General features: G+C 42.8%; 1 protein-coding gene across 7 annotated transcripts in view; it reads left to right on the top strand.

Moving 5' to 3' along the window:
* The window catches only part of GTF2IRD1 (GTF2I repeat domain containing 1), a 234,448-nt gene extending 217,056 nt beyond the window's left edge, over positions 1–17,392 (top strand). For all 7 annotated transcript variants that reach the window (XM_074189368.1, XM_074189369.1, XM_074189367.1 and 4 more), the window contains 4 exons: positions 6,362–6,554; positions 13,983–14,020; positions 14,528–14,664; positions 17,172–17,392. In XM_074189368.1, the coding sequence (XP_074045469.1) occupies positions 6,362–6,554; positions 13,983–14,020; positions 14,528–14,664; positions 17,172–17,240 (437 nt within the window). In that variant the 3' untranslated portion in view covers positions 17,241–17,392. The remainder of the gene's footprint in view (positions 1–6,361; positions 6,555–13,982; positions 14,021–14,527; positions 14,665–17,171) is intronic.
* The last annotated feature ends 9,593 nt before the right edge of the window (positions 17,393–26,985 follow it).

Here is a 26,985-nt window from a genome sequence, read left to right as displayed (position 1 = left end):
AGGAGATAACTCACAGACCACTCAATCCAACATCTCTTCCTGCCGACAAGAATACCAGGTCCATAAATGGAATGTGACCTGACCAGGGTCACATGCATAAGCTGATAGAATCCAAGATTTGAACTCAGTACCTCTGACTCCAAATCTGACAGCCAAACCTCCACTAGACATGTTCCATCTCTGGACTCAATGTTCTCCCCCATGTATTCTCTGCCTGTAGTCGGTTCATTAATCAATAAATATTTATGAAATGCCTGCTGTATGCCAGCAGAGTTCCTCCCCTCAGAAACTCACACCACCCCTTCTTTTTGGAGGACTGAATGATACTCTTTCCCTTTCTTGGAATCATTTCCAAAAACCCATTCCCAAAGACCCAGACAAATGCATCTTCTCATCCCTACCCCCTCTGCTTTATAGCAGTTCAACCCGCCTTCCTCCAAGCCTCATTTCCTCTTGCCCCTCTGGTTTTAAGAGATCCACCCAACCACCGGCTGTCTCTCCAGGGCCTTCCCTCCCTGCCTCATTCCCTCACCAGTAAGTTTCCTCAAATCAAGGGGATGAGATTCCCCATCTGGTGCCAGGAAAGCTTGTGGGCGATGACTCCACAGCAGTTAGAGTTTGGGGAACAAGAAATAGTGTAAGTTTATCCTTCAGTTTGAAGAGAAGGTTTATTAGTTGGATCTCAGGAAAACACATCCATGTAAATTCCCCTAAGTCTTTTCATTGATTGTTTAATGAGCCATATAAACAGTGGCAAGAATATGATGGGGAGAACCTGAATGTGAACCCCACCAAAAATAATTCTGGATCTGCTGTGACCTTGGGCAAGTTACTTCCTTTCTCTGGGACTGACTCAGTTTCCTCTTCTGTAAAATGAATTGGTCCCTAAACTCATTCTGTCATCCTGGGAAGGATCTAAAAGTTCTTTCAGTCCTAAATCAAAATTCTGGAGTTTTTGCTGTCACCTTCATCTTCATTCTCACCCCTTAAGCCCTAATCTGAACTCTCAGCTCCTTTCCTAGCTGTACCCTAATACCAACTAAAACCTCAGCTTGGTGTGTGGTTGGGAAGAGGGCTGCAGGGGAAAGTTATGGTGACATAGAAAAATTACGTCAATAAAAACTCATCCAAATACACACTCACAGAATACAGAGTCAGAGAACCAGGGGCCTGATGGTTCACCTCTCTGGACTGCAGTTACCTCATCTGAAAAATGGGACAATTGGACTGAATCATCTCCAAGTAGAAATTGTCCTGAGTCAGTTCTAGAATTTAGCATTAAATTGAATAATGTCTTTTTATCAAGCATTATCCTTTTCTTGGTCTTTGTTATAAGGGATAGTTCATTGAGGAAGAGAGAAGGGCATAGCTGTCGCTGCCCTGCAGCCTTCATCAGCCCCTTTGATCCCATAACCCCTTGAGTCTTTCTATGAGAGGTCCTGGAAATTCAAAGATGAAAAGATTTAAAAAGACCCATCCCTTCTACAGAGGACAGCTGAAGCTGGTGGAGAGAGGATAAAATATGTTCACAGATCAGTGTGCAAAGGAAAGGGGAAAGGAATAAGCAAAGGGGGCACAGTGGATAGTGCACTGGCCCTCAAGTTAGGAGGACTTGAGTTCAAATCCAGTTTTAGACACTTAATTCTTAATAGCTGTGTGACCCTGTGCAAGTCATTTAACCCCATTGCCTCACAAAAACAAAAAAAGGGGGGGAGGGGTAAAGAGAAAGGAAAGAATTTGGACTCATTGGCCTTAGAAAACTTGACAAGAATTTAATCATTGAGGAAATCAGGGAAGGCTTCCCAGAGGAAAGATAGTCCCTGAACCTTAAAGGAAGCTGTCATCTAAGAGGAAAGGGGGAGACAGATTCTGTACCCTAGGAAAGGGAGGCTAGAGGCAAGCCAGGAGGCTACAGACAGCATATTGATTTCAGAGAGCACCTCTCTGTTGATTTAGTTGAACTGGGATCTGGAATGACTAATGGGGGTCCTCTTTGAGCCAGATTCTGCAAAACCTTGAATGCCACCCTAGTTTATATTTTTTCATAGAGACTTTTGGAGAAGTCTCGGGATCTCCATCTTTGAGACTCTTTTGTTAGGAGGTTCATGGGGCTTCCCTGCCAAAGGGCTTCATTTCAGGGGACTGGCTACAGGCCTCTGGAGCCACTGGGTGTTTTGCTAGTAGAAAGCAGGAGGGGAGGAGGGGAGGATGAGATGTGGGGGAGAGGGGGAATGTGTCTGTACTCTGCCTAGAAACTCGAGCCATCTGCTGCTCACCCCCGTCATTACTCCACCCCCATGTCTGAACCCTAGCCAAATCCAGAGATCTGAGGCTTGAGATCCAAGGGCTGTGCAATTAATGGACTTGAGGTGCCACTGGCAAGGCAGAGAAGACCCAGCTAGATAGTGGTTCATGTGAAAAAGGCCCCAAGGGTTTTAAAGGCTAGGCCAGCTCCCAGTGAGTCACCAGTGGGACCTGGATGCCCAAAATGCTAATGGCATCAGACCTTGGATGGAAACTAATTTTGGAGGACCTTCAGTGCCCAACTTGGGATCTTGTATTTCTGTAGGGAAAATTGAATTGCGGGGGAAGCGAGAACAAAAGAGCCTGGCAGACCTGGGCAGTGAGAGGATGTTTTTGGTACCTATCTGAAAGGGAGATGGGGACAGCAGAGACTGAAGGCGGGAAGGGCAGTGAGGAAGACTATCCTCATTTCTGGCCATCAGCAATGAAAAAATATAAACTAGGGTGGCAATCAGCTAAGAGCCTACTGTAGGCCAGGTCCTATGACACAGAGACAGAGAACCATCCTTCCTCTCAAGAGGCTTCTATTCTCAGAGATATTATTATTTTTGCTTTTTGTAAGGCAATGGGATTACGTGACTTGCCCAAGGCCACACAGCTAGGTAATTATTAAGTGTCTGAGGCTGGATTTGAACTCAAGTCCTTCTGACTCCAGGGCCGGTGCCCTATCCACTGTGCCACCTGGCCACCCCATCTAGTGGATTCTTAATCTCTGGTTTGGAAAAAAGAGGGGCAGGGAAGCTCTACCTCTAAGCAAAATTAGATTAGCAGGGAAATGTTGTCTTTAGTTCCCCCCTTCCTCCTGTGAGAATCGATTTGGGTGTCCATCCTCATTCTCCCTTCCTCCAAGATTATTTGACCAACAAGAAAGGGAATAAGAAACATGTTCAGATTGAAATTTTTTAGAACTGCTTCTCTCCGCCATCTTGGCCGGAAATCCCAGATTGAAATTTTTTTCAAAAAAGACAAAATAGATTGCCCTTTCCAGAGGTGTTTATAAATAATGGAGGAAGGTGTTCAGTTGCCTTGATTTATGACCCCATTTGGGGTTTTCTTGGCAAAGATATTGCCCTTTTCTTCTCCAGCTCTTTTTACAGATGAGGAAACTGAGGTAAACAGGGTGAAGTGACTCGCCCAGGAAGTGTCTGGGGCTAGATCTGAACTCAGATCTTCTTGACTGTAGGTCCAATCCTCTATCCACTGCACCCCCTTGCTGCCCTGGTGGTAGATAACCTTACACCAAAGGAATGAATCTCTAATGATAAAAATGTCAGGGCCCAGCAGAGTCCGTGAAAGAGTTATTAGGTAAGGAAGATGAACTAGGGCTCTCCCTAAAATAGCACCACGCGGCAGACACAGGCAAGTCTGCGCTGCTTGTCAGATATTCTCAAGAACCTCTTGAGATTCCCTTCTAATTCTCTGTGAAACCTGTTCATAGGCTTATCTGTTAGGTAAGTGGATGCTGTAAGTTTTCTCCCCACCATGTCAGGTCAGACATCCTTGTCCCAGTGGTGGTTCAACCATCCAGAACACAGCAAAGAACCAAAAAGTAAATCATAAAGCCCTCCAACAAACTAAAATAGATGTTCATTTGAGTGAGTAGTCCCTCACTCATGGCCAATTAACTTTTACTTTACACAAAGTTCTTTTTTGTTTGTTTTTTGCTATGCAGTGGGGTTAAGTGACTTGCCCAAGGTCATTATTAAGTGTCTGAGGCAGGATTTGAACTCAGGTCCTCCTGACTCCAGGACTGGTGCTCCTACACAAGGTTCTAACAAGCTTGCTTCTATGGCTTCCAAATCCACAGTAGATTTAAAAAAGGGAGTAGAACTACTAAGGTGATGTGATACTTGTCTTTCATTCTCGAAGAAGACCATGACATGAGGGAGGTGATGCCATGACAAGCTTATGAACTGGATTTGACTGAGTAGCATTTGCTAAGTCCCCAGTCTCACTTTTTCCTCCAGAACCATCTGGGTCTAGGGGCCAGATAGGGAGCAAGACAACTGGAGATGGATGAGAGATCATGAGAGTTTAATGATTTGCCCAAGGTCACACAATTATTAAGCGTCAGAGGTCAGATTCAAACTCAGGTGACTCTAGGCCAGGCACTCCATCCACTGTGCCAAAGAAGAGCTACTTACTCCTCCCCAACTGCTTTTATATATTGAGTTTATTGTCTTTGTACTTTTTTCTGGAAATACTTATATATGTCCCCATTGTATCTCCCATGAGAATGCAGGGTTCTTGCAAGTAGCCTAGATACTCAGATACAAGTGTCTAGCTTAAGTGCTGAGCCATTGATTCTTCTTGGAGATTAAGGCCTCTCCTGGAAGGCAGGGATCCTGTTTGACTAATTTTGGGCATGCCCTGTACATAGCAGGCTGTATACAGTAGGTGATTAAGAAACTTTCCCCAAAAAATTAGTACAGTGAAGTTGTGAGAGTCTCTCTGAGCCTCACCATCATTCTATTTCCTACACATTCCACACGTTTATGTACCATTTCTCCTGCACTAGGTGATAAGCCTCCGGAAGACAGACACTGCCTCTTATGTATTTGGATCTCTTATATATTTGGACTTTGTGTAGGGAACAGGATAGAGTCCAGCAGGTGTAGCCCAAGACAAGGTTGGAAGGAAAGGTGAAGGGTCTTAAATAGCAGAGAAGAGTCTGGGTTTTACTCAAAAGGCAAGAGGGAGAGTGGATAGAGCACTGGCCCTGGAATCCAGAGGACCTGAGTTCAAATCCAGCTTCAGACACTTAATAATGACCTAGCTGTATGACCTTAGGCCAGTCACTTAACCCCATTGCTTTATTTTTTTTAAAAAGGAGGCAATAGGGAGCCACTAAAAATTTTTAAGCAAGAAATGCATTCTATGCATAAAAGAACTTCTCCATTAAAAAAAAAGGTTTTGAGGGGCCATAGAGTAAAGAACTCTGGGTTGGGAGACTAATGCTTATAGGCTACGAGGTAGCAAACTCAAATGGCAATGGGGCTCTGCTGATGCATATTGACTTAGAAAACTCAAATTAGCATCATCTCTTGCATTGTATTGTATTTTGTCTCTTTTTTAACGTTTCCCAATTACATTTTAATCCAATCCCGGTGATAATTTGGATATCTCTGGTCTAAGGGGAATGGGGTCTGATCTATAGTGGGATCAGAGAGGAGGGGACCAAAATGAGAGATGTTAAAGAGATGAGACCAGGAGGACCTGGCAACTGAGAGATAGAATAGGTGTGAGGTGATGGGGAAGAAAAGCCAATTATAACCCTAAGGTGCTAAACAGGAAGCTGGGGTGATTGATGATGCCACAAGTAAAAATAAGGAAGTCAGAAGGAGGAGCAGGATTTGGGGCAGAAATGAAAAACTCTCCCTTGCAGATGTTGACTTGCCATTGTGGTGGAAGTTTCCTGCGTGCTGATCGAGATTTAGGTCTGGTGGTCAGGGGTGTCACTTATAATTTTATCAGAAAGAATTAAGGCATTTTTTTTTGTTATAAGATATAAGTCCCTAAAGAAGAGAGGTCAGGGATATATTTAGAAATAAAAGTAATATAAAAAATTAATGATTTAAAAAAAAATACTTACTGGGGCAACTGGGTGGTACAGTGGGTAGAGCACCGGCCCTGGAGTCAAGAGTACCTGAGTTCAAATCCGGCCTCAGACACTTAATAATGACCTAGCTGTGTGGCCTTGGGCAAGCCACTTAACCCATTGTCTTGTAAAAACAAACCAAAATGTTTACCAAGGCACATAGTTCATCAAGGTGGTGAAATGTGGGATACATTATAGAAAAACTGCCATCCAAAACTTGAAAAATTTAAAAAAAAATTCTCGATAAGGTCTTTCCAGTGACTCCATTCCCAAGGAAAGGTTTTTGACCAGCCAATGTTTCATACACACAAACACAAGGGCTTCATAAATGCTCTTGTATTGATTAGTTTCTCAGAAACAGTATTTCTGGGGCTTTGTGGTCAGGATGGAGGTACTACATTGGAAAGTCTGTCCTTCCCAGGGCCCATGGTCCCTTGACCTTAATCTTTGCCCCTACAGGTGAGGCTCTGGGCCTGAATCGCCCCGTTCTGGTCCCTTACAAGCTGATCCGGGACAACCCGGATGCAGTGGAGGTCACCGGCCTGCCAGACGACATCCCTTTTAGGAACCCTAACACGTATGATATCCACCGGCTGGAGAAGATCCTGAAGGCTCGAGAGCACGTCCGCATGGTCATCCTCAGTCAACTGCAGTAAGTAGCCCAGGCCCCCATCCCTGGAGGACCTCAGGAGGTAGGGAAGGAAGAGCCAAGCAGGACCAGGGCTCTGGGATTTGCATACATTCTATCATTTGCATGTCATTTGCATAAACCGACCTGCTGTCTGTAGTTCCCAAGGTAAAATATATTATTATTTCCTTATCAGTTGTCACTTAGCCCTTCCTCCTGGAATATTTCCAGGCTTTGCCTTGACCTCTCCTTTTTAGCTTCCTTCCCTCTCCCTTAAATCATCTTTAAGATGACTTGCTATGGGCTCACCCTACACCCTTCAATTAGTATGGGCTGAGTCCTGTCTATCTGGAGTCTCCCCCATCCCTCTGGCAAAGTGCTTCACACCCTTTCACTGTTGTTTTTACCCAGACCTTTAAAGGGAACTCCTATTTGAGGAAAGTCCCTTTGCCTATGGAGATTAGCACCTGCTCTAAAATGTTAGAGAATGAAATTATCTCTTCCATTTCTCAACTGGAAGGACAGGGGAGTATAAGGGAAACCAAGAGCCCCTGGGGCCCTTTCCTGAGCTCTCTTTTCTACCAAATCACTACTTATTTATTAAGCACCTACTGTTTGCCAGTCAGTCTCCTAGGCACCAGAGACATAAGAACAAAAATACAATGATCCCTACTCAAAAGACATTTGTATCCTGGTGGGGAAGGTGTCAAATATGAAGTGACTCTATACCCCTACCTACACACACATACACACACACACACACAATAACTAAATGGAGGGTAGAGTGAAGATAAGAGAGGAATTGAGAAAATCTTAACCCATCTAATGGTCTCTGAACTGAATCTTAGGACTGTGAGACAAAGGTAAGGAAAGAGGGCATTCCAGGCAGATAAAGTGTCTCCAGGGACAAAGTGAGAAGGCAGGTTAGGCCGGCTCACAGAGTGTGGGCAATCTGAGAAAGCTCAATGAGGCTGAAACCATGGTTTGGGGACAGATAGTGAGGGGCTTTAAAAGTTAAGCAGAGAAATGTATGTTTTATCCGAGATATTTTACCCAAATAAGGAGTCACTGGAATTGAGTGAGGAGAGTCACATGGCCATATCTGCCCTTAAGGAGAATTATCTTGGCCAAAGCATATCTGATAGATTCCGGTAGTGAGAGACTTGAGACAGGAAGACTAATTAAGAGTCTGTTGAAATAATCTAGGTTAAAGGTGATGAGAACCTGAATAAAAGAGGTAGCGATGGTAGAGAGAAAGAGCTGAGTGGGAAGGATGGGAAGATAGAGACAGCAGCTTTGGCTCATACTTGGAGGAGTGAGATGAAGGAGTCCTGGCTAAGGCCGACACCGGAAAGATGGTGGTTCCTTTGTCAGAAATGAGGAAGTTTGGAAAGGGGAGGGTTTAGGGGGAAAGATAACAAATTCAACTTCAGACATTGTTACCAGTAAGAGGTTTCCAAAACTTCTAGTTTGGGGGACGGCTAGGTGGCGCAGTGGATAGAGCACTGGCCTTGGAGTCAGGAGAACCTGAGTTCAAATCCAGCCTCAGACACTCACTAATGACCTAGCTGTGTGGCCTTGGGCAAGTCGCTTCACCCCATTGCCTTGCAAAAAAAAAAAACCACTTCTGGTTTGAAATATCCAACATACAAATTGGTGATCCCAGACTAAAACTTGGAGAAGAGACCGGGACTAGATCCTAGAGCACGAAAGACTGGTAAACTGGCTCTTGAGAATTTGTAAAAGGGTAATTTTATAGATAGAAAGAGAATAGTGGCATGAGAAAAATAAGTGGAAAGATTTCCACGAGGCCATGGAAGCTGAGTTGGTGGAAACTATTCGGCCTTAGCATGAACCCAAAATTTTTAGAAGTTTGGCAAAGATCACGAAGTAAGGCAGAGGGGTGGCTAGGTGGCGCAGTGGATAGATCACCAGCCCTGGAGTCAGGAGGAGCTGAGTTCAAATCCAGCCTCAGACACTTAATGACCTGGCTGTGTGGCCTTGGGCATCACTTAACCCCATTGCCTTGCAAAAACCTTAAAAAAAAAAAGTAAGGCAGGTAGGACTAACTTTGTGGCTGGGTTTCTAATATCCTCAGAGAATGTCTAATATCTAGGAATAATGACAAGTCTCTGCAGACATTCAGTGTGGGATGGGCACAATCTTGAGACCCCAAGCTCCAAATAGGGAGTATTCCAAGGAGGGCAGAAATGGATCCAGACTTAATGGGGGGGCTGGGGCGGCTAGGTGGCGCAGTGGATAGAGCACTGGCCTTGGAGTCAGGTAGTACCTGAGTTCAAATCCAGCCTCAGACACTTAATAATGACCTAGCCCTGTGGCCTTAGGCAAGCCATTTAACCCCATTGCCTTGAAAAATCTAAAAAAAAAAAAAAACAGAATTAATGGGGGGCAGTCTCACCTAAATAGGAGGTGGGGGGGGTGATCCATGAACCTTTTTAAAAATATTTTTTTTGGTGTATTTCAGAATAATTGTTTTCTGTTTATAATCCTGTGCCCTTTATGCATTTAAAAACCCTGATTCTACAAAGAGGTCCAAAAGCTTCACCAGAGGATCGAAGGGAGCCATGACCCACCAACGCTAAGAACTATAAGCGGCCCCATCATCCAGGGGTTACAAATAAGTTTTCAACTTTCACCCAGATCTTCAGCCACTTCAGAGTCTTATCCAGAGCTTGAGGGAAAACCTGGCCAACCAGGTTTTTAGGTTAAATATGAACTCCTTTTAATTGTTTAAAATATTTCCCCAAAATGTATCTCATTTTCAGCCAAATTCCAATATCCTTCAGTGACCACAACTGCATCTCAAGGGTCATCATCTTCAACTTAATTTAGTAAACATATAATGAGTGCATGCTAGGGTGTAAATACACACACACACACACACACACACACACACACACACACATGCACACATACACACACACACACACACACACACACACACACACAACACACACACACACACACAAAACAATTCAAAAGAAAACAAGTTTCTAGGGAAACGGTCATAGATTTAGAGGTGGAAGAGATGTCAAAAGCCATCTAGTCCAGCCCCTAAGAGAAGGGATCTGAGGCTAGGGAGGAAGTGATTTGTCCAAGATGGTCCAGGTAGTAAGGGGCAGGGAGAAGAGAGAAGGTCCCAAAGCCTGAGAGACACCCCTTTTAGCTAGAAAATCTGGGAAGAATTTGCAGTAGGTAACACTTCAACTGGACCTGAAAGGATGGGGAAGATATCAGCAGGGAGATGGCAAGGGATGGGAAGAGTGATTTTCTCCATCTTTTGGGACATAAGGAAAGGTATTACAAAATGGCAGAGGTGAAGATAGGAATTCTTATTATTTAGGATGGATGCTAAAAGATGTCAATTGTCACACGTTCACTTTTTATGCCACACACTCCCTCATGTATATGATATATATTATATACCCAATAATAATGTATATATGTAACATAATATAATGTATATTTTGGCAAATCCATGAGGAATTTATTCAGGATATAATCTGGAATTTTACTTTTTTAGTCAAAGTCCCTATGATAATTTGACTCTCTGATCATTGATCCTAAAACAGGGGAGAGAAAAGAAGAGCTTTCAGATAGGGGAGGGTCTTTTTTCATGGAAAAACAATGTATTTTCCATAATATTTATAAATTCTGAAAAATGCTTTCCCACGTCCTGCTTATAGCTACCCCATGAATCATTTAGAAAAATTTAGGGAAGTTGGATTTTTAAACTTTGGTAAATGTATTTTCTTTCCTTCTTCCCTCCACACCCTCAGGTCAAGTTATAAACCAGCTGTCATATGGCTCCAAAGAGTATTTTCTATTCAGGATTGACCTTAGATAAAAGTCATACTCTGGGTAAAATTTCTATTTTTCCCACTCTGAAGTTTCCATCACCAAAACAGAATTAAATTTGCTAGCTCAAGACCCCTGAGCTTAGCCATATTATGCTTGCTATTCACCTAGCTGCCCAAGTGAACATTGGTACCTATTAAGGTAACCTAGGCCACGTGGGCCAGCTTATCCTAAAAATCAATGACTGAGAGGCATTGCTGTAGTCACTTTCTAGCATCACTAACCCTATCACTGGGATTTTTGACGAGCCAGTTCCCATTAGCAGCTCTCACACTGAGAATATCAAACTCAGGGTCCCTCCTGCCACCCTCAGGTTCCCACAGGCCAGTGGGACCCCACTAGGGGTCCATATTCTCCTTGGGACATAGAAAGCAAGACCTCAACCACTTTGGGTCAGTATCTAAAGCATCACCCCTAGAGAAAAACCCAGAAATTCAACATGTGAATGTAGAATTGGGCCATTCATTGTATACTGTGGGACTGTAGATACCATATTATAATAACGCCTTGGCAAACGTAGAAAGGAACCACTCATGACAGTGGAGGCCCTTATTCTAGGTTAAGTAGGAAAAAGCTCTGTTGCTTCTGGGTGGGGTCAGTAGCTATCTGCAGCTGTGAGGTGTGGTTCTGTGATTGAATACTTGAGTCCTAGGATTTCAGTGAGCTATCTATCAGCTGTCATCTCTGAAAGTTCTGGGGCATTAGCAAGAGTTATAAGAAATCTGAGCATATGACCTAACTAGCATTACTTTGTTTTTCTAAATAAAAAAAGTAAAGGAAAAAATCATCTTTATTAAAATAGCAATAAGAGTTTTTTAAATGCATCCTATGTGTGGTGGATAAATATAGATACTAAGAGCAAAATTTGAAAGAAATAGAACACCTAAGCACAATATGGTGTCCTGCTGACTCTGAATTCTACATATTAATTTTGCCCTCAAAACAACTAGCCTGTCAAGAAATGTTGGCTTTAGCTCAGAATTAAAGACATTAAAAACACCCTCCACAAGCTCCTCACTGCTTATATAGTGCAACAAGAATTGGGCTTGGAGTTAAGAAGCTGAATGTGAATCCTTTCTCTGAATTTTACTGGCTCTTTGACCATGGACAAAAAAACTGAATTTCAGTTTCCTTATCAGTCAAATGGGAACACTGTCTCTAGTACCTTCCTCCTTCGTTGTGGTGAGGTTAGAAGAAGATAATAACTGCAAAGGGCTTCACAAATTTTAAAGTGCCATAATAGTCAACCATTATTAAACCTTATTTCCATTTTACCAATAAGGAAACTATTTCACAAGCAAAGAAACTGGGGCTGAAAGTGATTTAATGACAGTCATCTAGGTAGTAAAGGGTCTTCCTGACTCAAGGTTCAAGAGCCTCATCCTCTAGGCCACTTACTTGCCTCTTCTCTTGGGATAAGGGACACCCAGCCCCAACCCCCTTCACTAACTAGGTCTAGACTCAGACTCCTCCCAAAGTATTCTTTCTGTTTGTTTTCCTGAACAGACAGAATAGAGTTCCGGCTCCCAAGCCTCCAGCTTCTTTCTTCTCTTTCTGCTCACATCTCTAAAGCACTAATGAAATAATAAAATGGAGCCTTTTTTTTTTTAACTTTGTCTGGGAAAAAGTGTACATTCATTCCTGTAGCATCTGTGGCTTTTGCTGCAACTCTACACTTTCTCTACCTTTATTTGCCTTCCCTCTCCTTTCTCATGAGAGCTTCCTTGAAAGGGATTTCTTTAGTTCTAGAAACTGGCTTATTCATGCCCTACTTTGTCCTCTTTTCAAAATTTAATTTTAAATGTTATTTCCTGCTTTGCCCCTTTTTGAAATTTAATTTCAAATTCCCTATCCTGCTTTGCCCTCTTAAAATTTTAATTTTAAATTGTGAATGATATCTTTTTTTTTTTTTAAACATCAGCTTCATTTCCAAATATCTCCTGCCCCCCTCTGCCCATGCAGCCATTCCCTCCTAATAAAGACAGGGGAAAAAAAGAGCAGTTGAGCATAATTAACTCAATGCATCAGCTAAATGTGATAGATTATGCTATTTTTCACATCCAAAGATCCCCACCTCTACAAAGTAGAGAGGAAACTTGGTTTTTTCTCTTTCTTTTTTTTTTTTGCAAGGCAATGGGGTTAAGTGACTTGCCTAAAGTCACACAGCTAGATAATTATTGTCTGAGGTCACATTTGAACTCAGGTCCTCCTGACTCCAGCGCCAATGCTCTTATTCACTGCCACTTAGCTGCCCCTTTCTCCCCTCTTCTAAGCTGATACCTCTCCAGTGAATGGCACATTTACACTGGTGGCGACATTGTGTCTGGTGCCTTCCTGGTTCTTTTTATTTCAATCTGTGTCGGTTCATATAAATCTCCCCATGCTTCTCTATATTCATCATTTGTTTTAAACTAACCCCATTTCATCAAATTCTTGACCACACCTAGTGGAATCATCCCCCAACCAGTTCGGCTCTCTTTAAAAAAAAAACCAAATCTCCTGAACACTCTTTAACCCAATTTGAACAGAACAATTTAAAAACACCTTACTACCCGTCAGTCTCCTCCCACCCTCCCCTGCAGTTCTATTTAGGAATCTCAGCAGGACCCACTGCTCCTTCCAGCTCCTGAGCCTGTCTGTGATTGGGGATTTAAGTAAAGGAGAAGGTGGGAGGAGGGGTGTGACCAACCATTTCTGATATCCTTAATTTCCCAGATCGGGGCTAGGCCCCACCACCACCCCCAACTCCTTCAACAGCCTGCTGTAAATCATTCAGGGACTTATTATAAACTCCCTTCAGGTACCTGCTTCTATCTTTTAGCCCTTATCACTTTCTGACCCTAATTCCCTGCTTGGGTGGGTGGCACATAGATGCAGAATCCCTCTCCATCCATCCCATCTGCCAAGGCTGGAAAGTGACCTGATAAGCTACTAAATAATGAAGGGTAGAGACGATGTCAGAGAAGGATCTGTTGGAGCAATTGGAGATGGTCGGCCCGAAGAGAAGGCTCCATGGGGGATGTCAGAGCTGTCTTCTGATGTCTGAAGGACTGTCATTATTAAGAGAAAGGCCCTTTAGGGCGACAGGGAGATGTGGCAAATTTAAGCTGATATCAGAGAAAAAAAAACTTCCTAAAATTTAGAACAATCCAGAAGGGGTATGAGCTGTTTTGGGAGGTGTGAGTTTTCTGTTAATGAAGACCGATAGTTGGGCTTGTCAGGTGAATGCTTGTCCGGGGTCTTATCACCTGGTGATAATAACATTTGGAGCCCTCTTCTTTAGCAAAGAAATAACCTAGCATGTCACGATCAGAAAATTTAAATATAATATAGAGGAAGCCAACTTTAACCCTCCCCAGGGGCATTCTTACAGTATACCAAGTTTGTGTCTTTCCCTTCCCCCAATGGGGCAATGCTCTGGGTCTTCATGGCTTATCACCACCTGAGTAACAATATTGTCTCTGGTTTGATAACAAGGGAAATCTGTCTCCATTTTGACTTCTGATTCTGCCTTGGTGTCCAGGATGGGGGAAGAAACCTAGACTTCTAACCCCTGTTTCTTTTGTTCTGCAGACCTTTTGCTGAAATTTGTGGAGAGGCCAAGCAGCCGGGTGAGTTGGTAGAAAATGACCTTCCTTAGTCATTTCATGGGACCCGGTTGAGGTCAATATGGACCCAATGATCTTAGCTCCTCTCAGAGAAGTCCCTAATATGGGGATCAAGAGGGCTCTGAGAGAAGCCTCAGTTCTCCTCCTTGCCCAATGTGCCCAAAGCAGATGCTGGTACCTTGATGTAAGAGTCAGAAACCCTAGGTTCACATTCCATCCTTGCCCCTTCCCCAGCGGTATGACCCTAAGCAACTCCCTTCCCTTCTCCGGTTCATCATACATTTAGAAACAGATGAAACCTGAAAGGTCATTCACTCCAACCTCCTCAGTGGAGGCCCAAAGAGACTGATTCACTTGCCTCAGGTTACACAGCTAGATCCATATGAATCTGTGGGCCCTCTATTCTCTACAAGATGTGGGGGTTCTGGCTTCTCTGAAATGGGGTTGGGCTAGGGAGTCTCTACGGTCCTGCTAGCTCAAACATTCTGTGGATGTATTTTATGTCCCCAGTGAAAGACAATGGCGTCCCCAAACGAAAGCGGAAGAGAGTCTCTGAAGGGAATTCTGTCTCTTCTTCCTCCTCATCCTCTTCCTCTTCATCATCCAATCTGGAGTCCACGGCCTCGACCAATCAGATTTCACTTGTGGTAAAGCCTACACAATTCTTAACCTAATCTTTCTTTTGCTTTGTCCTGGGGGGCGGTGGAAAAGCCTCCCTATGGCCAAGGGCAAGCTTTTTTAACCCAGGCTGAAGAGTTGGGGTCTGTGACCTAAGTGTAGAATCACCCATGAAATCCGAGGCCAGGACTAGAAGAAGAGAAGGGATGGAATTGGTCCCATCCGTATAGGAGATAGGATGAGCACCAGTGCAATCCCAAGGGGATGGAGACAGACAGCCCAGTCCCAGGACAGTCCAACCTTTGTCCCAGTAGGAGTCAGGAGGAAAGGTGGGCTCCAGGAGAGGTGCCAGGATCCTGGGGATGATCACCCATGGAGAGTTGGGAGAGACAGGCTGGTGGAACACCATGAGATATGGGGACACTGGGAAGGAAGTATGCCCCTCTCCACCAAAGAGCCCAGATGAGGTAGTGTGGTGCAATGGAAAGAGCATTTACTCTTGAGTCAAAAGACCTGGGTTCAAATGTAGCTCCTCATTTACTACCTATAGATCCTTGGATACAGCACTCAACCTCCCAGGGCCTCAGGGTTTCCTCATCTGTAAAATGAGAGACTATATGGTCTCCAAATCCCTTCCCATTTCAAGGAAGCACTACTCATGCCCCTGCTTCCTATCCTATGTTGATGGCCTGGTGCAGAATCCCAGTGACACCACCCTAGTTTTGGTTCTGGACTGCAATAAAATTTTCTTGGCAATTTTGAGACAGATCATACAATCTTCTCCTCTCTCTTCCCAGACAAAATCTATCCAGATTGCTTTTTACTTTCTTCAATTGTTTTCCCAAATATTCTCCTGTTGGATCCTACACATAGCCCTCTAAGAAACAAAGGGGAAAATCATTCCCCTCCAGTCATACAATGACAGAAGGAGACTTAACCCAGGTCTCCTCACTCCCAGCCCAGAGCACTTTAGGTCCTCTGTCCCTTCCCTATTGATTGTCTTCCCTCTTGTTCCAAGAGACAGACAGAAAAATATGTAAACTGGAGAAAAAAGAGGGACTGGTTCATTTCTGGGACAGTGAGGGGAATATTGCTTGGCAGTTATTCCCCAAACCCACCCCTAACAAAAATCAACTATTAATCAGCAAGAAATTATTTTTTGGTGGATTTTTTTTGTTGGTTTTTTTGCAAGACAATAGGGTTAAAGTGACTTGCCCAAGGTCACACGGCTAGGTGATTAAGTGTCTGAGGCCAGATTTGAACTCAGGTACTCCTGCCTCCAGGGCCAGTGCTGTATCCACTGTGCCACCTAACTACCCCTCAGCAAGAATTTATTAAGCCCCTACTGTTTACCAAGTATAGTACTGAGAACAAAGACCAAAAAAAAAATTACCCCTGCCCTCAAGAAGCCTATATTCTAAAGGGAGATGACATACCCTCCTTGTGAGAACTGTAAAGCTAAAAATTCCTTCTGACTTTTTTAAAATTAGAATTTGTAGTCATTTGTCCTTACAAGCACCAAAGTAGGAGAGATTTTTTTTATAGTTTCAGAAAAGTCTTTAGGATTTCTCCATTCATGGGATCATAGACTTTAGGGGAGGGGGGGCCTTCAAGGTCATCGTATCCAACCTCCTCATTTTACAACCAAGGGCCCTGAGGTCAAGAGAGATTAAATGATTTGTGCATGGACACACACACAGCTAATAAATTACAACAAGATATGACCTTAGCTTCATTGATACCAAATCCTGCTCCTCTGATATACCTGCCACTGCCTCCTCTCACCATTTGACTCTGCCTCCCCATAAACACTCGCCTTTGATAGAGCCTTGTAGATGGGTGAGGGGGGGGAACCTGCCAGCTCCGGAAGCCATGGGCCTGCCCAATAGACAGCCACATGCCCTTCTATCTGCCCTGCACTCAGAACTCGGATCCTTCCAGGGAAAGGATCTCTAGGACTGCGAGGATGTGGTTGGGCTTGAAACAAGGTCTTATGTGGCTCCTCTTCAGCCAGCTGTTCCCTTTTGGTCCCAAAAGTCTTAAGTCATGTCTACATCCCTCATGGCAGCAACCAGCAGGGCATGTCTTTTTGTGATATTTTACATCCTAACATGGAGTTTTTGCCTCCTCTCTCTCTCACTCACTCTCTGCCTCTCTCCTCTAATTTTTGTTCTCTCATTCTCTCTTTCTGACTCCCTCCCTTCTCTCTCTCTCCCTTCTTCTTTATCTCCTTCCTTACCTCCTTTCTCCTCTTTCTCTCATGCTCTTCCTCTTTTACCTCCCTCTCCTTTTTGTCTTTCTCCCCCCACTTCTCTCTCCTTTTATTTTATGTCTCTCTGTCTTTCTCTCTGTCTCTGTGTGTGTCTCCACTCTGTTTCTCTTTGCTTTCCTCTCTTTCCTCTGTCTGTCTGTCTGTCTCTCTCTCTGTCTCTGTCTCTCTGTCTGTCTGTCTCTCTTTCTCTGTCTCTCTGTCTGTCTGTCTCTGTCTCTGTCTCTCTGTCTCTGCCCGTGTCTCTCTCGTCTTCCCCGCCCTCAGCAGTGGCCAATGTACATGCTGGACTATGGCGGTCTGAACGTGCACATTCCAGGACCCATTAACTACTAGACCTCAGCGCTGACTCAGAACCTCAGACAGAAAGAATAAATACGTGTAATTTATGTAAAAAGTGTATATCCGGATATGTATCGATGCCTTTTAGTTTTTCCAATGATTTTTACACTATATTCCTGCCTTTTTAAATAAAAAGAAAGTGTTGCCTTGCTCCTTGGTGTCCTTCTGTTATTTGAGGGGAGGGGCTTGGAGGGTCAGAGTTGCCATCAGCTCCAAGTCGAGCACCACGGCCTGGCTTGTGGCAGCCTTTGCCAGGCCTGGTTTTTTCCTTGCCCTTCTCAGATCTCACGCATAGTGACGATGATGTTTATTCTTCTTTCTCTAAGAAGACCACAGCATCAGGGAGGTGATGCCAGGACAAGCATGTGAACTGGATGTGAGTGAGGGGAAGGCCGTGCTAAATCACCAGCCTCACTTTCTCCTCCAGAGCCATCTCCATCCAGAGTCCAGTGGCCAGATACAAATCAGGACTACTGGAGATGTCTCTGAATGTGAGGCAGTCAGGGTTAAGGGACTTGGCCAAGGTCACACATCTAGGGTGTGACAAATGTGGGAAGCCACAGACTAGGCTCTTGGTAATGTTTGTGGATTATGTTGGGTTGCAGGGCCTGCTATGGGCCCCTGGGTACTAGGGTGACCCTCCAAAGGACCATAGCTTTAGAGCCACAAGAGGCTTTGGAGACAATGGAGTCCAACTCCTTCCTTTCAGAGATGGGGGTTGTGATAATGAATGAAGGAATTAAAAGACATAAATTACTAACTAGTGCCCAGGATTGAAGATACAAGGACAGAAATAAAAATAACCTCTGGGGGTGGCTAAGTGGTGAAGTAGATAGAGCATTGGCTCTGGAGTCAGGAGGACCTGAGTTCAAATGTGGCCTCAGACATTTCATGATTACCTAGCTGTGTGGCCTTGGGCAAGCCACTTAACCCCATTTGCCTTGCAAAAACCTAAAAATAAATAAATAGATAGATAGATAGATAGATAGATAGATAGATAGATAGATAGATAAACTTCTGGTCTCCAGAGGCTCACATTCAATTCAAGAGTGATCACACCTGGAGGATCCAGTCACAGGACATAGAGCAATGTGGGGGGGTGGGGGTTCAGAGGGCTCATCGGGAGGAAGGATGGCAAGACCCAGGAATAACCCAGATCCTCTCTCACCCAATCCTATGTTATTTCTTCTCTTCATTGGCCATTTAGCACATCCCCTTTCCTTTACAGAAGAAAAAAGGGAGTCCCAGAAAGAAGAATAGTCCCAAGGTAATCCACCCAGTGAGTGACTGAGTCAGGACTCAAGCCGGTGTGTCCACCTTCAAATTCCCTCCTCTGTAACCCAGGGGGCCTTCAACCCACCTCAATTCCATTAACAATTACTAGACAACTATTATGAGTAAGATTTTCCACTAAGCTACATCCACTAGCGTGGGGGGGGGGGGGGGAGAGATGACTAAGAGACAAAGAGCCCACTCTCATCTTAAAATCACCAGGGTTCAAATCAGCAGCTCTGAATGGTTCTGGGGAGCCGACTGATAAATTTTCAGTGTGATCATTTACATCTCCAAAAATCTCACTACAGATCAGGGTTTTTACTTACTGGGGTTTTTTTTTTTTGCCTAGACTTTTACAAGTGTTCATAACTCAGATTAAATTTAAAAGTGAGTCCAGGGGCAGCTAGGTGGCGCAGTGGATAGAGCACCGACCCTGGAGTCAGGAGAACCTGAATTCAAATTCGACCTCAGACACTTAATAATTACCTAGCTGTGTGATTCAGCAAATCACTTAACTCCATGACCTTGCAAAAAAAAAAAAAAAAAAAGTGAGTGCATATATTTCCTTACCCCTTGTTAAACATTTACCAAGTCACCCTTTTATCACAGTGCCCCCTTGCTGGATACTGCCTTGACTCCTCCCCCCTATCTCCACCTTTCCAGATTCCTTCTAGATGATGTTTTCTCCAAAGTGTAAGCTTCTGCAGAGGCAGGAATTGACTTTATTTTATTTTCCTCATTAGGCTCTCCCTACATGGTTTGACTCAAAGGGCTACTCCAAAGCCATTGGGTTGTCAATAATCATTTCTTGAGCTTAGCAGGAAGGCAGTAGAAGGCTCAAGGACATCATCAGAGTGGTGGATAATTGACAGTAATCATCATCATCATCATAATAAACTGGCATTTGTATAGCACGGTTTTCTAAAGGTTGGCAATGTGCTTTATATGTCATCTTACCTGAACCTTACAACTTGAACCACCAGGCTCAAATCCTATCTCTGATATTCCATTGTAGGACCTTGGACAAGTCTTATCTGTTCAAGCCTCAGCACCTTCATCTGTAAAATGGAAATAGCAATAGCACTCACCTCACAAAGTTGTAGGAGAGGATCAAATGACACCAGGGATGAAAAGCACATTGACTATACAAACGTCACCCTTTATTATTATTATTAAACTCTCTTCCAAATATTTGAAGATGGTTATGAGGACCCGCCCATACCTTCCTTTTCCCAGGCTCAACAAATACAGATTTCCTCTACCAGTTCTCAAATGACCGAATCCCAGACCCTACATCACTGCGGTCACCCTTTCTTTGAACACCCCACCAAATCAGTTCCTTCTAAAATGTGGTGTAGACTGCGGCAGACCTACCCATTGGAAGGAAGCCAAGAGATCTACACCTAAGATGGTCCTTACAACTAGTCATGTTGCGTCAAAAGCAATGTTTGCTGAAAAAATAGAAGGGCCTTTTGGAGATTAGGTAATTGGTAAACATTTGCCTTTTTCTTTTGGGGGTGGGGAAGAGGATGGAACCTGTGATTCCAAATGAATGGGGAATTCCAGGTTGGAAAATTTTATCAATGCCAGTGGGTCCCAGTTCTGCAACTTATGGGCAACAGGGTGTGACCTGTCCAGATTCACCAAACCTCTCTAAGTCCAAAGTCGAACTTGAACCCAAGCCATCCTATTTCTGAGGCTCTGGAGTCAGGAGGACTTGGGTTCAAATGTGACCTCAGAGACTTGACACTTACTAGCTGTGTGACCCTGAGTAAGTCATTTAACCTCCCCCGAAAAAGATTGGTTCTCCACTCATTCTACCATGCTGGCACCCATCCCTTGGGTCTGATACAACCTAATTAGTGAAACAGCCATCAAACACAACAAAGTCATCTTGAATCTCTGCTTCCAAAAAGAGCCTCTCAAGGAATAGCTTTATCTTTTTTTGTATCCCCAGGACTTCTCCAGTGGCACAGAAAATGTTTATTATTGGCATTCATGGTAATACCATTTGTACAGCATTTTAAACTTTGCAAAATGCATTATAAGTATTTTCTCACTTGATCCTCATAGTAACCCTGGGAGATAAGCATTATTATTCCCATTTCCTAGAGGAAACTGAAGCAGAAAGAAGTGAAATGATTTGTTCAGGATCACTAAGATAGGAAATGTTAAATACTGAATTTGAACTTGGGTCTTCCTAACTTCAGGTCCAGTGCATCATCCATCAAACCTTCTAACTGTCTCTAATTCACAAATTATATGAGATCCTGGATTTGGAGGAACTGGCTATTCTAATTTCTTCATTTTATAAGTGAGGAAACCGAAGTCTAGGCGAAATGACTTCATCAGAGTCACAGCTTTGGAGTCAGAAGGCACTACACAACCCATCTGATTTAATAACTCTTTTTCTTACAGAGGAGAAAACTGAGACCCAGAGGGTGCCTGAAGTCACCCAGATTGTTGTTTAATTGTTTTCAGGCATGTCTGACTCTTCATGACCCCATTTAGGTTTTTCTTGGCAGGGTCACTGGAGTGGGTTGCCAGTTCCTTCTCTTGTTCATTTTACAGATGAGGAAACTGAAAAGTTAAGTGACTTGTCCAGGGTCACACAGCTAGGAAGTATCTGAGACTGGATTTGAACCCAGGTCTTCCTAACCCCACTGCAGTGCTACTTAGCAACTTGGTCCCTCAGGTGGTGTAACTGAAATTGGAACTCAAATTCTCTAGCCTTTTCTCATATTCTCCCCCCATTCTAGCCTCTCTAGTTTACCTGGGCAAGGTGAGGAGGTTTGGATTAGGTCTTCCTCTGTGGCTCCTTCCACCTCTAAATCTAGGCTCCTTTGACAGGTGCAGAACAAAGAAGGAATTTCCCCCAGGTCAGCCTAGTAGTGAGTGGCAGGTGGGATTGGAACCTGGACCCTCTTCTTCCAGCTTCAGAGCTCTTTCCCTCATCCCTTAAGCCTTCTCCACAGAGGCTGTTGCAGGGTCTGCCCAAGCCTATTGACGTGCCTTTCCTCCCAAGCCTCAAACCCTGGCCCTCCATTCAGGTGAGAGCCTCCGAATGCCCTTAGTTCTCCAACCAAGCAGGGAAAGATGCCCTGGCCAAAGTCAACAGGAAGGACTTCAGGTGGGGTTAGTGGTCAAAGAAATTCCAAGAGGGAAGTGAGGACAGTGAGTTCCAAACCACTCCCTGCTCACGTCTCCTTCCCCCAGCCTGGAGAGAGGAGGTTCAGTCCCTCGATGCAACCCTAGTGTGGGGTTTCTATAGGCCTCTGAGGTTTTCTGGGTTGGTTCTATTGATGTCTTTTGTTTTGACATCACATTCATTTCTGAATATATCCCTCCCTCCCACTCCTACCAAGGAACAAGCCTTCCCTCCGAGCAAAGATTATAAAAGAAACAACAGTTCAGTCGAATGAGCCAACACATCCACCGAGTCTGGCAGCATCTGCAACATTCCACACCCGGCCCTATGAAAAGAGGGAGATGGGTTCTTTTGTTTATCAAGTGCGTTATTGAAAACTGAGCATTGAACACAGGGCCTCCCACGCTCGTTCAGTGACGACATACTGCTAAATTCATTTCAATGAATAAAATATCGTAACTTTTTTTCCTGTCTCTTTTGTCCATTAACTCCAAATAGAAGTATTCGTTTCTAACAAATATGTATATAAAAAAAATAAATTGACACGTTGGCCACATCTAACAGTGCAGGTCCACCCAGACCCCCACTTCATCACCTTTCTGAGACCATAGAGAGGATAGTTCATCCTTAGCCATTAGACATCAAGATTGGTCATACTTTTGTTCAGAGTTCTAGAACCTTCCAGAGTTATTACTCATTATCACATAAACTGACCTCATGATTTTGCTTACTTTATTCTATTTCAATACATACAAGGCTCTCTGTAGTTCTCTGAACTGATTCTAACTCTCATTTTTCATGTCATAATAACATGATATTACATTCAAATTTCACAGTTCAGCCATCCCCAGTGAACAGACCCTTACTGTGTTTCCAGGGTTTTGCTACAACAAAAAAAGTGGTGACATATATTATTTTGTATTTGTAAATATATATTCATATATACCTATACATTCACACACACACATATATATATACTCCTATATGAGCATGTATGCATGCATATATGAGTATAGATACATGTGTGTTTGGATATATATAGGTGTACATGCGTGCATTTGTTATCTATGTAAGTCAATACATATATGTAGGTAGGTAGGTAAGCACTTTCATGTATATATGTTTGTGTATTATGAGACTGTATGCAATTCTGTCTAGACACATGCATTTCTTTCTCTTCACCTCCTTGGGGAATACGCCTAATAGGACCCAAAGTTGAGATTGGCGTGTAGTTCCAAACTACATTGACAAAACACAACACTCATTTATGTCTAAACAACAGCAACAACAACCAAAAAACACCAGAATAAATGAACTTTTCGGAAGAGACATGGAAAAATAAGAGGTATATTTTATTCCCTGAAATTAATTTAATTGTAAATTGTTGCTAAATGAGTTTAGGTGGCTGCACTGATGAGCAAAGATTAAGTTTTTAGTAAAATGCTTCTGAAGCAGGAAGAGATGACATCTATCCAATATCTAATAGAATCTCTTAAAAGCCAAGAACTCGTATTATCTGCCAAACATAGAGGCTCCAAGCGTCACTCAGCCAAGGCTGCAGGGGCTGACAAACCAGCACGGTCCTCGGCTTGTATCTGACCACTAACATGTGCTCAGATTCATTACTGGAGGAAGCCTGTCCCCAAATATGGATCTCATTCTCATATTCATTAATTCATTACCATCACCTTAGTATCCAGAGGAAAGCTGATTATTAGAGAGAGAGAGAGAGAGAGAGAGAGAGAGAGAGAGAGAGAGATGTATCTAGGTATGTTATAGATCTGCATCTATGCATGTTATAGATCTGTAGCTAGGTATGTTATAGACATGTATCTATGTATGTTATAGACCTGCATCTATGTACATTATAGACCTGCAGCTATGTATGTTATAGAAATGCATCCATGTATGTTATAGATCTGTAGCTATGTATTTTATAGATCTGCAGCTGTGTATGCTATAGATCTGTAGCTATGTATGTTATAAATATGCAGCTATGTGTTATATATATGCATCCATGTGTGTTATAGAAATAAATCTATGCATGCTATAGATCTGCAGCTATGTTATAGATCTGCATATATGTATATCTGTGTATATTATAGAAATGCATCTATGTATGTTGTAGATCTGTAGCTATGTGTGTTATAGAAATGCATCTATGTATGTTATAGATCTGCACCTATGTATGTTATTGATATGTAGCTATGCATGTTATAAATCTGCATCTGTGTATGTTATAGGTGCACATATACATATACATGCATGAGTATATCTGTATTGATATAGATGTGTGTATGCATGTTTATATGTGTGGACACACAGTCCAATTCTATCCCTACACACATGCACCTATATACATGTAACCACATGCATGCATATATGTGTGCATGTGTATATAAAGTTCCCAATTCTACTTACATGAATCTGGTAGAGGAGAGGTCACTTATGCCCAATCATAACAGAGAACTGAAGCATAAAAGAAGCATAGGATGCATCAGAGCATGATTAGAATAGAATTCAGCAAGGAAACTTATGACTAGGTGTTCTGTCAGCTGGGTTGCTAATAGGCAGACTTTGTCAGAACATACTTCTGTTGTGTAATAATGCTAATTGGGCCTTTCACATTTCACCTCTGCACTGGACAGTGGCCAATTCAGCAGTCAAGCTTGATCTTCTTTCCCCAGTGCCAGTTCTTCCCTTGGCACCAGCCCACTCCTGTTTCTGTTTAGATATTAGTATCATCTGCTGCTCAGGTGTGGGCAAGGAGGAGATGCCAGCTGCATCCACTTCAATCTCTTCAGAAGTTTCTGTACTCCAACATAGCCTATATTGAATTGCCTATCATTTTCAGTAGAGGGGAAGGGAGGAAGGAAGGGAAAAAATTTAGAATGCAAAATCTTGTAAAAATAAATAGTAAAAATTGTCTTGACATGCAATTTAAAAAAAAAAAAGAAAAAAGTTAAGTGCTCAACAAGTCTATACTAAAGGATGGAGATATGCAAGAGAGAGACAAAGGCCAACAGGGACCCAAGCTGGTTGAATTGTACACCATGTTGAGTAGAGAAAGGTTAACCTCTACCCTTCAGTGAAGTCACAGCTCATCACCTACAGGACTGCCACAGAAAACTACCTCTGCTTTCATACTACATCATCGATGCTTCTGACTCATTAACCAATAAGGGTTGTTGGTTATAGGTTATCTCAGCAATAAGTCATTTATATCCAAAACCAGCCTCATCAAATCCTGACATGGTCCGCTGGAAGCAAGCAGAAACTACTTAACCTTGCTTTGGGAGACTTGGATAGTGGAGAGGAGATGCAAAGAACCCTATTATATTTGTAATGGAAGAATTTGCTGGATCTTTCTAATAATATCAGGAATAAGTCAAGAATATCCATTTTTCAGCTCTATTGGTTAATATAGTTCCAGAAATGCAGCAATAAGATGAGAAAAAGTAATTGAGAAACTAAGAATAGACAAAGAAGAAGCAAAATGGTCATTAATTGCAGATGACATAATAAAGAACCATAAAATTAATTGAAGCAATCAATAACTTCAGTAAAGTAGCAAGATAAAAAAATAAGTTCACAAAAATGATTAGTCTTTTCATATGTTTCTAACAAAACTCAGCAGGGAAAGAGAGAAAAAAATTGCATTCAACACAACTACAGAATGTATAACGCAATTGGGAGTCCTAATGCCAAGACACACTCAAGTCATGACCACTAAGCCCAAAAAGGGAATGGGTTGTACCATGCTAAAAAAAAAAAATTCATTTGAAGAATTCATAGAGGATTTATGGGTGAACTGATTCAAAGAGAAGTAAACAAATCCAGAAAAACATTACGGACAATGGATACAATGTTCAAGTGTTCTTAACCTGGAATCTGGGAACTTTAAAAAAATGTGTGATAGTCATTTCAGTTAATTGATTGCAATTCCTTGTGTTTTACTGCATACATTTAAAAAAACATGATTCTCAGAAGGGTTCTACAAGCTTCACCAGACTGCTAAAGGGTCCAGGATGTAAAAAAAAAAAAATGTTAAGAACCTTTGGTATAAATGGAAACAACAACAATATCAAAATAATTGAAATTTCACGCTGTGAAATTATAATGATTAAACTTGTATCTAAAAAAGGAACAAAGAAGGCAGGTCTCTCAACTTCTTTGCAGAGGGAGGGGATTGTGATTATGGAGCATGATATCTAATGTTGGAATTTTTTCCGTTTGTTGGTTAGTTTACTGGATTTTTTTTGCCCTTCTTTGTTATAAGTATTTATTTTGCTCTGGAAGGGAGAGAGGGTAAGATAACATAGGAAATATAGATGATGTAAAAAAATCAATAAAAATACTTTTAAAAATCCAATCCCCTGAGGAGTGGTCACTCAGTAAGTATTTTGCAGATGAGGAACTGAGGCACAGAAAAGACAAGTAGTCTCAGGAAAATCACTTCTGCTTTTTATGTCTTGGCTTCTTCATTACAAAAACAAGGATGTCAGACTAGATCATCTCTTGCTGAATTATCACTAATACAGTCTGTCTATATCTTGTTTGTCCATCACTTGCTTGCATGTTATCTCCGCATTAGATTTTGAGCTCAGTGAGAGTAAGGACTATTTTTTGCCAATGATACCCTATCACTAGTCCCTCAGTGGGAATGAGGTTATCAGATCAGAGGATCATACTCCTAGAAGTGGGAATCTAATCCAAATTCCTTCATTTTATTGATGAAAAAACTGAGGCAGAGAGATGTCAAATTACCCATCCAAGTTCCTAAGGGTTGAACAGGTAGGTAGTTCTACTACCTCCAGAGTTAGTGCTGTACCCTCCCTTCTCCATCCTTCTCCCTGGAGGTGAACCCATGAGAACAAAGGGAAGGCAAGGAAGGGAATGAGAAATGGAGGGGAGGGAGCAAAGGTCACTGAAGTCAAATTCCTCTGATGTCTTCATTTGCTGAGAGCCAGTCCTGTCCCAGCTTCTCTTTATAGGACTGCAAAGCAAGGGATTAAATCTTGGCCCCTCCAGACCCAAGCATCCCCTGCTGAGCGGTCACCAATCAGGGGGCTCCTGGATCTTGGGTTGCTAAGATACACAAATAAGGGCATGACCTAAACTGGGGCCTGAGGGGACAAAAGGGCAAGGAGGCATTTTGCTTTTGAGCCTTCTCTGACCCTAGAGCTGCAGAAGCTGCATCTGTTTAATTTTCTATCCAATAGGTCTTCCCCCAACCCCTGCAGACCTGACCCCAATACGGGGGGGGGGGGGTCTCATATGCCTGTGGGTCATCAATGTACCTAATTTATTCTAGGC

Source organism: Macrotis lagotis, chromosome 5 (assembly GCF_037893015.1).
Source record: "Macrotis lagotis isolate mMagLag1 chromosome 5, bilby.v1.9.chrom.fasta, whole genome shotgun sequence".
NCBI lineage: Eukaryota > Metazoa > Chordata > Mammalia > Peramelemorphia > Peramelidae > Macrotis > Macrotis lagotis.
This window is presented reverse-complemented; position numbering and strand designations above follow the sequence as displayed.